This window comes from Pristis pectinata, chromosome 3 (genome assembly GCF_009764475.1).
Source record: "Pristis pectinata isolate sPriPec2 chromosome 3, sPriPec2.1.pri, whole genome shotgun sequence".
In the NCBI taxonomy this organism is placed as follows: domain Eukaryota; kingdom Metazoa; phylum Chordata; class Chondrichthyes; order Rhinopristiformes; family Pristidae; genus Pristis; species Pristis pectinata.
The window spans coordinates 108,883,835-108,899,019 of NC_067407.1; the positions used below are offsets into that span (position 1 = coordinate 108,883,835).

The 15,185-nt window shown below is 40.1% G+C and overlaps 1 protein-coding gene across 1 annotated transcript in view; it reads left to right on the forward strand.

The window, feature by feature from the left end:
• LOC127568002 (potassium channel subfamily K member 2-like) overlaps positions 1 to 15,185 on the forward strand; it is a 100,795-nt gene that overhangs the window by 61,771 nt on the left and 23,839 nt on the right. The window contains 1 exon segment of the mRNA XM_052011248.1: positions 3,798 to 3,958. Within this exon segment, the coding sequence (XP_051867208.1) occupies positions 3,798 to 3,958 (161 nt within the window).

A 15,185-nucleotide genomic window follows, 5' to 3' on the forward strand; every position in this document is an offset into this window, starting at 1 on the left:
TGGCACGGTGAGAAAATTTGCACTTCTTTGGGTCTAATGCATGGGAGGGTATGCTCATGAGGCCAGCGATGTGGGATTTGAATGTGCAGAATGTGTCACATATTGTGCACTTTAGAATATTGAACCCCCAGCCTCAAACTAAACAGGATTAGATAGCCATGCAGGTCTACTTTAATGTATATTTTTTCATGACAAAGAATTTCTCAACATCGTCTTAGTTTTAAAACTCAGCTGATGGGGATATCTGAGGGCTCATTTTAATTCTCAACAATGGTATAAACAGAAAATATTGCAATGGTCATACAAAATCTGATACATTGCTTCCTTTCAGGGAACTCTTATTTGCAACTTTTTCATATTTCAACAATAGCAAAATCTTTACTACCCTTCTGAGTGCAGTAGTTAAGAGGTATAGCTTTTCAATCCTTCAAACTCATAACAAACAGAAAAATCCTTGAGCTGAACTTAATTAATGTTGACATCTGTTCATAATTAAATTTTACTTACATTTAAAATTTCTTTGCAATTTCCTTGCCTAAACCTTCTGTCATCTCACATTTATTTCCCAATAAACTATTCGCATTGAAAACTACTCTTGTCCTTGTGAATTTGTTGAAAATCTCATTATATGAGCACTGAAGGCAAATGTTCTTCCTTTATCTAATTTTAGTTTAATTTTCAAAATCATGTTTATTCTCAGAAATAAATTATTCAAATGGTGAATTAAATGGTCATCAGCATTCTTCAAGAGGGTGAACCCTCACAAGGCGTCAGGTCCCAATGGTGTACCTGGCTGGGTACTGAAAATTTGTGCCAACCAACTGGCTGGAGTGTTCAAGGACATCTTCAATCTCTTATTGCTGCAGTCTGAGGCTTCATAAGGGGGCATCAATCATACCAGTGCCCAAGAAGAGCAGAGTGAGCTAGCTCAATGACTATTGCACGGTAGTACTCACATCTACTGTGATGAAGTGCTTTGAGAGGTTGGTCATGGTTAGAATTAACTCCCGCCTGAGCAAGGACCTGGGCCTGCTGCAATTTGCCTACCCCCACAACAGGTCTACATTGGATGCAATCTAACTAGTTCTCCACTCAGTTTTGGAGCACCTAGATAACAGCAAAATATACGTCAGGCTGCTGTTTATCAATTACAGCTTGGTGTTCAACACCATCGTCTCCTAAGTACTAATCAACAAGCTTAAAAATCTGTGCCTCTATATCTCCTTCTGCAACTGGATCCCTGATTTCCTTTTCCCTGACACAGTCTGTGCGGATCAATCGTAACATCTCCTCCTCACTGACAATCAACATAGGCTCACCTCAAAGATGTGTGTTTAGTTTACTGTGCTACTCTCTCTTCGCTCATGACTGTGTGGCTAGGCACAACTCAAACTCTGTCTATAAATTCACCAATGACACCAATGTTGTTGGCAGAATCTCAGATGGTGATGAGGAAGTGTACAGGAGTGAGATAGATCGGCTGGTTGAGTGGTGTTGCAACAACAACCTCACACTCCTCATTAGCAAGACCAAAGAATTAATTGTGGACTTCAGGACGGGCAAGTTGGGAGAACACACACCAGTCTTAATTCAGGGGTCAGCAGCGGAAAGGGTGAGCAGCTTCAAGTTCCTGAGCGTCAACATCTCAGAGGATCTATCTTGGGCCCAACATGTGATGCAATCATGAAGAAGGCACATCAACAGTCTGCTTCATTAGGAGTTTGAGGAGATTTGGTTAGGATTTTGTCACCAAAGACTCCTGCAAATTTCTGTAGATGTCCAGAGGAGAGCATTCTGATTGGTTGCATCACTGCCTGGTATGGAGGCACCAGTGCGCAGGATCAAAAGAGGCTGCAAAGGGCTGTAGACTCAGCCAGCTCCATCACAGGCACAACCCTCCCCACCATCAAGGACATTTTCAAGAAGTGGTGACTCAAGAAGGCGGCATCCATCATTAACATTAACCCACACTCAACATTTCAGGAACAGCTTCTTCCCCTCCACCAGCATATTTCTGAATGATCCATGAACCCATGAACACTATCTTGTTATTCCTCTTTTGCACCATTTATTTGTTTTTGTATCTTATAGTAATTTTTATGTCTTTTTGTCTTGCACTGTACTGCTACCACAAAACAACAAATTTCACAACATATGTCAGTGATAATAAACCTGATTCTGTATTGTTTAAAAAGTAATACAATTTCATTAATATCACAAATAAGTGAATCGGGTAAACAGTCATTATTCACCATGGCTTTATTAGAATGGTTTATACAGGAACATAGGAACAGAAATAGGCCTTTTAAGCTATCAAGCCTATTTTGTTCATGAAAAATGTATCAATCTCTGGAAAAGATTACTGATTAATGAATGTAATCACTGGAGGCTCCCAGAAGTAGGGTTGCCTCTCTGTACTTCCTGTGCTTTTTATATCTTTATCTGAGAAGTCCTTTATTGTTGCAGACCTTTTTTTAAATTGTACTTAGTTTTCCTGGTAGCTCTGGTATACATTGTGGACAGTCCAAACCCAAGCAAACCAACAATATTGGAGCCATAATTCTCTGAACTGTGCTCCCAGTGATTGTAGTGCTAAGTACAGTATTCCAGAATTATCCCTGTTATTCATTGTCTTATCAGAATGTAAAATGGCAACAAACAGAATTAAATATTTCGATACATGATGATCATAACATCAGTAAAACTTAAATTATTACTCTTACACAATTAAAACAGAACTTGAACTTGAAGTTCTGAATAAATCCATTGGGAATTAATATTCATTTGGCCTGCTAGATAGTGGATTTCAGGTTAGATAAATAACATAGTAATTACCATTTTAGACATTGAAATAATGACTTGGTGTTAAATGTAAAGAGATTGGTAATTTTCAACATCTGAGTGTATCAGATTGGTGGTAGGTGAGACAGTTATATCTTCTGCTTGATGCTGGTGGAAAGTGATTCAGTGCATTTTCATATAAGAGGTTCATTTATATTCAGTCAGTAAGCTTTCTTGAATGGCTGTGCTAGCTGGAACAAACCTGTAAAAGAGTGGAAGACTGATAAGTATGCATGCAAATAATTGAAATGAGAAGAGATGGTGCAGAGTTTGTAAGATATCATAGAAGGCTGGCCTCATGGTGAGTAAGAAGGTTCAAACTCTGTGTCTTGTGTGCGAAGCCATGCAGATTTACTCCATCATCAATGGTAGGTGAATTGATTTCAATGAGGGCAAATATAGTGACAACGTTATGGATTCAGATTGGAAAAGTAAAATCACTGGGAGAACACAATCCTGGTTATTATCCTGTGACCTCTATTGAATGGGCTTGGCTTGGATGAAATAATGTTTAAATTACCTGCTCATATTCTGCTTAGCTCACACATGAAGAATGATAAACCTTGGGAGAGCTATTGGGAGTTTAGCAAGTGTATTAAGTTCATGTCAGGAGAGAAGTGGAGAGAAAAAGGAGCAATGAAAAAGGAAATCCAGCAACAGGAAGATGTTGAATCAGCAAATTTATTCACAGAAGATTCAACACAGATGACTGATAAATGAAACATAATCACACCATGGACCTCAAACAGTGATAATGTATTCTCTAATCTAGTCACAATTCATTGAAATATAAAATACATTACATTTAAATATATTGCATGATCTTCACATTTGTCTTCAGAGGGTTACGTTTAATGTGTTGTGCTGGAATCCTTTGTCTCCTGTTAGACTTATTGCATTTATAAAAACTTTTGTCACTTTATGTCTTATACTGTTTGATTTTTACTTTCTCCTAGGTTTTGGAAAGATTTCTCCAATTACTGTAGGTGGAAAAATATTCTGCATTATTTATGCCTTATTAGGAATTCCACTGTTTGGGTTTTTACTTGCTGGTGTTGGTGATCAGCTAGGAACAATATTTGGAAAAGGAATCGCTAAAGTGGAAGACATATTTCTTGTAAGTAATACAAACCTCTAAATTTTTAGAAATGCTACTAAGTCTTTCAGTGCCCAATTCTTCAGGTGTTACGCCAATCCAGCACATATTTTACCTGTAGTGTTGAAAAGTTTAAATCATCTTTCAACAAAGCTAATTAATTAAGGAGAGACATTTCAAGCTTCTGTGCTGGAATATAATAACATCAGTAATAATTTAAAAAAATGCCTTCTGAATTCTATACATTTACGTTTTTGGATATTTTCATTTGATTCGATGGTGTTTATAGAAATAAGTTTCATATTTGATCTTAAATAGATCAACAAATAAATGAAACATGAAAAAGATGAACATGCCCAGTGGGATTAAAGAAAAAATATACATAAATCTATTAAAATTGTGAGGTGAATAACAAGTAGACAACTGGAAATAAAGATCCAAAAGTAAATAGTAAGGAGTTATTTCAGTACTTTAATAGAATAAGTGCAGTCATTTGTAAGAACCAAAAATGCCAGTAGAGCTGTAGAAGAGAAAGAGTGTGAAATGGAAAGTATTCGGAATGATTACTACCTGTTAAATATTTTGAAACAAATGAAGTACATTCCCATTGATCTGATCAACTGCATCTCATAGTTCAAAAAGTGTGGCTGTTGAGCTGGTGGAAGCTTTAGTGATGATCTTCCAAAGTTCCCCAGAATCCGGAATCATCCCAGAAGATAAGAATAGCAACAAAAAACATTGCTAATCAATAAATAAGGGATAAAAGGAAATGTAAGATAATAGACCAATTAGCCCAGCAGAAAAATGCTGTAATCCATTTTTAAAGACCTGATAACAGAGCACTGAGAAAAACAAATCGGGATTAAGCATAGTTTGGATTTTCAGTCGCCAGTATTTGGATTTTAGCAAGATATTAAGTAAGATGCTACACTGGACGTTGATTAACAACATTAGCACACTTGGCATCAAGGATAATATACTGACATAAATTGAGAATTGGTTATTGGACAGAGAGAAAAGAGTGGGAATAAAACAGATCGTTCTGAAGGTGGCAAGCTGTGACTAGTAGGCAAGGCAGGAATTGGTGCTTAAACCCAGCTTTTCACAACTAATATCAATAGTTTGGCTGAGGAGACCAAGGCTGCTGATGAGACTAAACTCGGTGGTATTGTGATTTCAGAAGAGGATTTAAGGAGTCTTCAAGGGGATATGGACAATCTAAGTGAATGGTCTATAACATGGCAGATGGAATATAATGTGAAAAAATGTGATGTTATCAACTTTGGTGCACATAACACAGAAACGGAATATTTACTAAGAGGTGAGAGGTTGGGTGGTGTTGATTTTCAAACTGACTTGCACACCAAGTTGCTAAGGCTAACATGGAGGTGCAGCAAGTGAACCAGAGGGAAAATGCCTTTATTACAAGAGGAGTTGATTTGAGTAAGGAAGTCTTATTGCTATTGTATAGTTTTTTGCTGAGACTGCACCTGGACAGTTTTGATTTTCTTCCCTAAGAGTAGATGTTCTTGAAGATTTACTTGAATAGTTCCAGGAGAGACAAGTTGCTATATGAAGAGAGATTGAGTAGATGGAATCTGTATTTTGTAGAATTTAAGAAAATGAATTGTAGATCTCATTAAAGCATACAAAATGATTTAAAGGGCTTGACAGGTTAGATACAGAGAGGATGTTGTCCCTGCCTGAGGAGTATAGGACTAGAAGGCACATTCTGAATAAAGGATAGTCCACTTAAGGCTCAAATGAGAAAAAATATCTTCACTCTGAAGATAGTGAATGTTTGGGCTTCTCTCACCTGGAGGGCTATAGTGGTTGCAATCATTCAAAAGGGAAATCAAAAGATTTCTGGACATTAAGGGAATCTCAAGGGATGGGGGAAAATGGTACCGAGATGGAAGATCAGTCCTGATCTGAATGTATGATGGATGGCCTTACCCTCCTCCTGTTTCTTATGTTCTTAATTTATGTGGCTTCATGAAACAGAAATGATATTTTACAAACCTCATTGTTTCTTAGGACATAAATGGCAAGGAAGATAATGGGAAACCAGGGCTGTCATATATCTAGACTTTAAAAATGCATTTGATAAGATACCAAAGATTGTGACATAAAATAAGTGTTCATTGGATGAAAGTAACACATTAGCATGGATGGAGAATTGATTAATGACAGAAAAAAGAGAATAGGAATAAACTGCTCTTTCTAAAAGTACTTGGATGAGCACTTTGTATGCCGTAACCTATATGGTTTACAGACCAAGAAATGGGAATGGGGGTCAGTTTGCAAAGGCCTTTTTTTTAGCCGGCATAGGTACGATAGGGTGAATGGTAACTTCTGAGCTGTATATTTCTATGGCTCTGTGATACTATGAAGGCCAATCCAGCAAGCATCATTGCTGCTATAAGAGTCTCCATTGTGATGTCCAGGGTCCACAAAACTGTCACATGTTGCAGGAATGAATTAATCTTTCTGAATGTTGCTGGATACCCAATATCTATAGTCAAGGGACTCTATATTTCTCTGTCATGCTTTGGAAGTATTGTTGGACGGGAGTTCCTGGATTAGATCCATTGATGATGAAGGACCTGTGATATCTTTCCAAGTCCAGAAGGTGTGGAGTTTGGAGTGGTGTTTCCATGCACCTGTTGCCCTTGTCCTTCCAGGTGTTAGAGGTTGTGGATTTAGGAGGTGCTGTGAAAGCAGCACTTTGTAAGTCACTGCAATTTCTTTTATAGTACACTGATGGAGGCATAAATATTTAAGATTGTGAATGGGATGCCAATCAAATAGGCTGTTTGATTATGAATGTTGTCAGGCATCTTGAGTATTGTTAGAATGGCACTTAACCAGGCACATGGAAAGTATTCTATAACACCCCTGGCTTATGGTGGAATGGCTTTGAGATTTCAGGAGGTGAGTCCCTTGTCATAGGATACCAGCTCCTGACCTGATCTTGCAGCCAATGTTTCATGTGGCTGGTCTGGTTATATTTCTGGTCAATCATGAAACTTCAGGTATTGATAATGGAGCCTAGGTGATGGTAATGCTGTTGAATGTAGATGTGAATAGTTAGCATCTCTCTTGTTGGAGTTTATCTGTTTCAGATGGCTGCTCTGCATAACAATAAGCCCAGTGACCAGTGAACGTTTTTACAGTAAGTGCAGTTGACCCACCACAGAACTTGTAGCCTTTTATGTCAGGTGAAAAAACAAGGGATATTTTGCCCCTCTCTCTAATAAGTGAAAGCCATTTGCTGTGACCATATTCTGATCATCAACAAAGGTAAGTAATTAGCTGCTTTGAAGGGAGAAATACATTGCATTCTTTGAAGAATATAACATTTTTAACCTTACCCCCCCCCCCCCCCCCACACTCACTGGTACCAAGAACATACTATTAAAACATGCCCATGGACTGTATTGCAGGCAATATGCGAGCTTCATGCTGCTTGCTCATTTCAATAAATGAATCAAAAACCCGCACCAGCTGTTGATCGATTTTGCATATCAGCAGGGAACTGATGTCATGAGATGCTAGCACCAATTAAGACCAGCCTCTATGGCCTAAAGCTAGCCTGAAGCTCTCAAAATCTGAGTCCATGGCCAATGGCATTACCCAACCATCATTAACAAGTTAATCCTCCCACATCTTCCTCAAACAAATCTGTTCTTTGATCTACAGATTGCAGATGGCATAAGTGCACCACAAACTTAAATGCTGTGGTTTATTCTGCAAGAGAATCTAACCTAGCAAACTTTGAAGATTGATGGAACAAAGAAGAAAACACGATCCAAGTTTTTGGATGCTACATGGGAAGTATTAGTGGGGAAATACAAAGGAGGAGAATAGTCCATACTTCTGTAGGGGGCACGAGGACATCCAGTCACACCACCAGAAGTATTGCCTCAAGGGCCTGGATGAGGTAGTACAAGTAGATCAGTGAACTTGTATGTGTTCAGGATGAATTTTCTTTCATCTACCAACCAACTTGGGCACTAGTTAATTCACTACAATCCCATCACTTCCCTGCCAACATCTCTCCACAGGGAGGAATCTGAAGTCAACTTTATGCAAACTTGGAGCCCATCCTGTCCAGTATGGAAGTAGCAATTGTCCAGTGTGTGCTCAGACCTGTGATTCCTGCCAAGAATCAGGGTATGACCATCAATTTTGCAGCTTTCATTGCAGCACGATCTGTAGTTACAACATCTGGGTGCTACAACAGCAGTTCAGACTTCTGCCATGCAAGAGCAGCATGCTGCCATTTTACACAAAGGCACTTGGTGCATCTCTCAGTGCTCTGGCAATTTGTCCTTCTAGGCCATCTGCAAATCCTCCGCTGAAAGTTAGCAGGTGTCCTGAACCAAATTGTAGTCATTGTAGCACAAGGTCAGGCAAAGACACACAATTGACAGGCATGCAATGATGGTTAATTTCATGCTGTATGCAAAAAGGTTGGAATTGGGATTGGAATTGGTTTATTATTGTCACTTGTACCGAGGTACAGTGAAAAACTTGTCTTGCATACCGTTCATACAGATCAATTCATTATACAGTGCATTGAGGTAGTACAGGGTAAAACACTACAGAATGCAGAACAAAGTGTTACAGCTACAGAAAAAGTGCAGTGCAGGTAGACAGTAAGGTGCGAGGTCATAATGAGGTAGATTGTGAGGTCAAGAATCCATCTTATTGTACTAAGCATCTGCTCAATAGTCTTATAACAGTGGGACTTGAGCCTGGTGGTTGGTGCTTTTAGGCTTTTGTATCTTCTTCCCAATGGGAGAGGGAAGAAGAGAGAATTTCCAGGGTGGGTAGGGTTTCTAATTATGCTGGCTGCTTTACTGAGGCAGTGAGAAGTATAGACAGAGTCCATGGAGGGGAGGCTGGTTTCTGTGATGTACTGGGCTGTGTCCACAACTCTCTGCAGTTTCTTGAGGTCCTGGGCAGAGCAGTTGCCATACCAAGCCATGATGCATCCAGATAAGGTGCTTTCTGTGGTGCATCAATAAAAATTGGTGAGTGTCAAGGGGGATATGCCAAATTTCTTTAGCCTCCTGAGGAAGTAGAGGTACTGGTGAGCTTTATTGGCCATGGCATCTACGTGATTTGACCAGGACAGGCTGTTGGTGATGTTCACTCCCAGGAACTTGAAGCTGTCAACCCTCTCGACCTCAGCACCATTGATGTAGACAGGTGCATGTACACTGCCCCCTTTCCTGAAGTCAATGACCAGCTCTTTTGTTTTATTGACACTGAGGGAAAGGTTGTTGTCATGACACCATTTCACTAAGCTCTCTACCTCCTTCCTGTACTCTGACTCATCGCTGTTTGAGATACGGCCTACAACAGTGGTATCATCTGCAAACTTGTAGATGGAGTTAGAGCAGAATCTGGCCACACAGTCGTGAGTGTATAGGGAGTAGAGTAGGGGGCTGAGGACACAGCCTTGTTGGGCGCCAGTGTTGAGAATAATCATGCCGGAGGTGTTACTGTCTATGATTACTGATTGCAGTCTGTTGGGGAGGAAGTCAAGGATCCAGTTGCAAAGGGAGGTGTTAAGTCTCAGGTCTCGGAGTTTGGTGATGAGCTTGCTTGGAATTATAGTATTGAAAGCGGGACTGTAGTCAACAAACGATAGTCTAATGTAGGTGCCTTTACTGCCCAGATGCTCCAGAGATGAGTCTAGGGCCAGGGAGATGGCATCCACCGTAGATCTGTTTCGGCAGCAGGCTAATTGCAGTGGGGTTGAGGTTTTCTGGGAGGCTGGAGTTGATGCGTGCTATGACCAGCCTCATGAAGTTCTTGGATGTCAGAGCCACCGGTTGGTAGTCATTAAGACATGTTACCTTGTTTTTCTTAGGTACCGGGATGATAGTGGTCTTCTTAAAGCAGGTGGGAACCTCAGATTGAAGTAGAGAGAGGTTAAAAATGTCTGCAAATACCCCCTGCTGGCTTACCTTCACAGGAGCTAAGAACACGGCCAGGGATACCATCCTGGCCAGATGCTTTCCGGGAAGGGATGCACGGTTGTTGGTGATGCTGCCCAACTTCGTTTTGTAGCCCGTTATAGCACGTATGCCCTGCTTCAACTGACGGCTGGTCTGGGACTGTATTTTTGACTGGTATTGTCTCTTGGCACCTCTGATAGCTTTATGGAGGTCGTATCTCGATTTCTTGGAATGGTCACGGTCACCTGATTTGAATGCTGCAGTCCTAAACTTCAGTAGGGAGTGGATTTTCCGGTTCATCCATGGTTTCCGGTTTGGGAACACCCGGATTGACCTCTTTGGTACACGGTCCTCAACACAATTGCTGATAAAGTCAGTGATGGTGGTGACATGCTCATCTAGGCTGGCAGCTGAGCCTTTGAACATGGACCAGTCCACTTACTCAAAGCAGTTGGGTAGAAGCTCATCTGTTTTCTCAGACCAGCACTGAACAACTTCCTGTACAGGATCCTCCCGTTTCAGCTTCTGTTTGTATGCAGGGAGGAGGAGCACAGCCTGATGGTCTGATTTACCACAGGGAGGGCGGGGGTGACTCGGTAGGCATCTTTGATGGTTGTATAGGAATGGTCAAGGGTGTTTGGATCCCTGGTGGGACAGGAGACGTGTTGGTAGTATTTTGGTAACACACTTTTCAGATTGGCCTGGTTGAAGTCACTTGCAGTAATGAAGAGGGCCTCAGGGTATCCCATTTCAAGGCTGTTGACCACACAGTATAGGTCATTTGAGTGCAGGCTTCATGTCTGTCTGGGGTGGGATGTAGACTGCTATCAGGATAGCTGAAGTGAATTCTCATGGCAGGTAACATGGGCGACACTTCACTGTTAGATATTCCAAGCTGGGTGAGCAGGAACTTACCAGGACTGTCATGTACGAGCACCACAAGTTATTGATTAAGAAGGTATTGTTCACTGCATCTAGGTTGCATGCTCGTCTTCCTCCCAAAGCTGAGCATTAAAGAAATTCCCTTCCATTCCAGAACATGACAGAGTTAGCAATACACATCACAGATCTTTGGCAAATATCACTGGAAATTTGGCCACTGGTCTTCTCTGTAGTTGCAGTTATATGCATTCAGTAGGTGGCAGATTTCAGTGAGGACATCCTTATCGATGTGCAGATTTCTCACACATTATTCCTCACTGAGGTTCAGGTAAGGAAATTGCCCCTTATACATCCTGTGTGGGTGTGGCCCTTTGCTGTGAGTCCTTCACCACCCCACAATTTTTCACCTCCTCTTCCTCCCTCTTGTAGCAGATGATCAGAGTGTAATAGTTAATGCAGAAAATTTAGTCAACAGAAAATCTTTAAGTAAATGCCACTCTATTCCTTGCATACCTTTGCAGCTTCAAACAAATTTTAAAAGCATCAAACATACAGAAACATACAAACAGCAAATGAAGTTTAACTAGTAATTAACCTATATGTATTTGACAATAATTCTTGCACTAGCATGCAGCGTGATTTGCCCCACGCACATGAATGCAGAACATGGACGGCATTTTGTATCCCAGGAGCCTCATAATGTCCAATAAACAAGCTCCAGCAATCTCAATTTCTCACAGTGAATCTTTCTTGCACCTGTCTCTTGGTTTCCAGAATCTTACTCTTTCCATTTTCCTATTCTCTTTCTCTCATATCCTGGCATTATTGAACCCCAGACAAAGAATGCAACAGAATCTTAATCAGAACACTGTCATTTCTCCTCAAATACGTGTCTCTATTTAAAAAAAATGACATGAATTTTTCATTTTGGCATGCAGCTTTTCTAAAGAATGAACAAAAAACTCCGAGTAGGAGCTCTTGAGGCAGGAGAGTAATTACCTCAGTGTAGCTGAATGAATAGTGCTGATCCACTGTACATGCCAAAAATTACTATTGTAATGTGGCTCACAACATCACAGCTCTGGGCAAAAAATATCAAGAGCAAGCCTAGTCTTCTGGGAATAGTTGAAACCTTCCAACAGATATTTTAAATTATTAAAAACATAGAATGTAATTTTATACTTAACTTTAGACATGATATATTTAGATATATAAAATAAATTTTTACCTTTTGATTAAAACTTTATTTTGAACATTTAGAAATTTTGAGTTCCTGAGACAAAACTGGAAACTTTTTTGAGAACTCAGTGGCAAACTGTGTAACCTGATAAGCAGATTATACAGCAAGAACAAAATGTTTACAAAGGTGTTTCTCATTATAAGTAGAGAAAGGATCTCATGGTAAAAGAAGTTCAGATAAAAAAATGTGGAAATATACAATAACAAGTAGCTTAGTGCTAAAGACAGGAAATGTGCACAGTATAAGATTTATAATATATATCATCTTTCATTTGCTTTCTTTCTATCCTAATGTCTTCTCAAAGCTTTCATCATCCACCTCAAGTGTATTCTACCAATCTTCTCATTTCTACCACACAAGAAAATGTGAGAGGAAACAGCTTCACAGGTCTGTTTCCAACATCGTTCAAAATTCAGAGTTGAAGGTTTAAAGGTACCTGTATGTTCTTATTTATATGGAAAGAGTGACGACTATGTTTTATTTCTTTAAAATTAATTTAGTAAAGGATAAGCAAAACGTTCATTCTTTTTAATGGTCAAAAAGATGGTACATTAGATAACAAATTGCAAGGTATTCCTACAATTAGAATAAGTGCATTATGGCAAATAAATCTTCCAAATAACTTTTAAGTCATTGAAAGGCATAGAATTCAATTTTATAATTAAATTTAAACATGTTTTTGTGAAGCAAGTAAAATAAAGCCAACTAGGCCTAGAACACAAAAGCCTAGAACACATCATCACATTTGCCCTTTAGCCTCCATTTGCGAGCAATTTCAGCTGCAAAGTATAATTGCAATTTTATAGTAAGGTCTTCCTGAAAGATTGAACTGGGTGAACATGCCTGATATGTGCAATTTGCACAAGAGCAATGTTGATTCTTATGGAACATTCACTTGATACCTGCTCTGAAACACTGTGTTGCATACGAGCACCTAACACACAGTGTGGAGCTCTCAGCCCGTAGGGTGAAAAGTCACAGTGGTTCTGACACCCTGAGCCTCTAGATGATTCACGACAAAGCAGCTGAAACATGCTACATATGGAGTTTGTTGCACATTGTGGCATTTTGCTATATAACAGAGACTGTGTATTCAAGTAGAGGGCAATTCATTTTCTTCTCCATAAGTGAACAACAAGCAGGCAGCTTGAACATGTGCTGTTGGCTCCCTGTGAGAACACTCAACTGTTCATCAATGGAGAAAATTACCACACTTCGCTGAATGTGCAAAACTTGTGTGACCCCTTCTGACAGTCAACTGCTAATGTGATTGGGCAACAGAAAGTTCAGAAGATTCAATCATTCTTAATTTTAAAAGTAGCATATTTGGGGAAGAGATGGAAAAGGCAGGCAGCAGCAATCAGGAGCCTTCCTTACATATGCTTTCAGGGTGCACCTAATCCCCCTGAAGTTCAGCTGAGCGCTCCACACCTTGCAATAAGAATTCAGACCAAGAGGTGGTCTGGGCCATCATGCAGTCAGACCTTGCCAGCACTTGGACTTGTATGATGTGATGACAATTTGCTGCTTTTCATCCCGACTGCCTGGTGATGATTATCTCCAACAAGATAAAACTTAACCAACTCCCTTTGATAATCACTGTATTGTCACTCCCCAATTCCCCCACCAGCAGCATGCTGGGAATCACCAGGACCTGGATTTGATACCTAATTGCTGTGATGCAAGAGTATGTCAGATACTGGGTATCCTGTAGGAAAGGCATGAGCTCCTTACTTCATGAAGCATTTCCCAGATTAACATAACACAAGTCAGTGTTGCAAAAAAGTTCTCTTTTTCTGGATTTGTCTAGCTCCAAGAGCATTGAAAAAGTTGAGCTCATTTAGAATAAACACCCTTGATGGTCAACTCCATCCCACCACCTTCAGCATTTACTGATGTCCTCCATCAACACAGTGCCTCCTGGGTACACCAGTCATCAGAAGGATATTAACAACTCAGCAATGCATTCTCTGCCTCATATTGAGAAGCCTTGAGCAAAAAGGGCAAGTCTCTGGATGTTCCAACAGCAATAAGATGGCCTCCAAATTACATTCAGACCTAATTAGGTAATGTGTTGTTTGCCCTTAGTGGTCGCTCATCCACTTCTGCCCAATTAACAACACTGTGTAAGTTCTTTCACAGAAGGCCTGTAGCAATTCAGGGATACTGCCTCACACCATCTTCAACAGGAGATAGGGATAATCATCACTATCTGACCTCCCAGCAACACCTCCAACGGAACAAGCTGGGAAGGCTCACCAGGACAGGCAGCATTTGTTTTTTTCCCTCAAAACCAGTATTCTGCTGTTGTCATGGGCTATCTTCCCCTGAAGAAGAGAAGAGAGCATTTGAGAGAGTGTGTTGCAAAGTGATTGCATGATGTTCAGAAGAAAATAAGAATATAAGAAGTAGGAACAGGAGTAGGCTAATAGACCCTTCAAGCCTGTTCAGTCATTCAATGTCATGGCTGATCCAATCTTGGCTTCAGTACCATTTCCCCATTGTTTCTCCAAACCCCCAACTTCCTTGTAGTTCAAATACCTGTCCATTTCTCCTTAAATATATTACTTCATAGCTTTGAGAGAAGAAATTCCTCTTTGTCTCTACCTTAAATGGGCAACTACTAATTCTGAAATGATACACCCTAGCTCTGGATAGCCTAAGGAGAAATATCCTTTTAGCATCTACTCTGCCAATCCCCCTTATAATCTTAAATTTTAATACGATTATTCTAAATTCTCTTTCTTCTCAATGAATATCAACCTCATCTTCTTAACCTTCTTTTATATGTCAACTCCTTCATTCCAACATTATTAAAACATTGAACATTCTCTGTGGACATTCTCTGTACTGCCTCCATTGCAAGTATTCCTTCCTTAAATATGGAGACCAAAACTGTACACAACATTCCAGCTGCAGTCTCACCAGTGCTTTGTAAAGCTGCATTAAAATTTTCCTACATTTAGATAGATATCTTTATTAGTCACATGTACATCGAAACACACAGTGAAATACATCTTTTGTGTAGAGTGTTCTGGGGGCAGCCGCAAGTGTCGCCACGCTTCCAGTGCCAACATAGCATGCCCACAACTCCTAATCAGTACGTCCTTTGGAATGTGGGAGGAAACCAGAGCATCTGGAGAAAAACCCACGC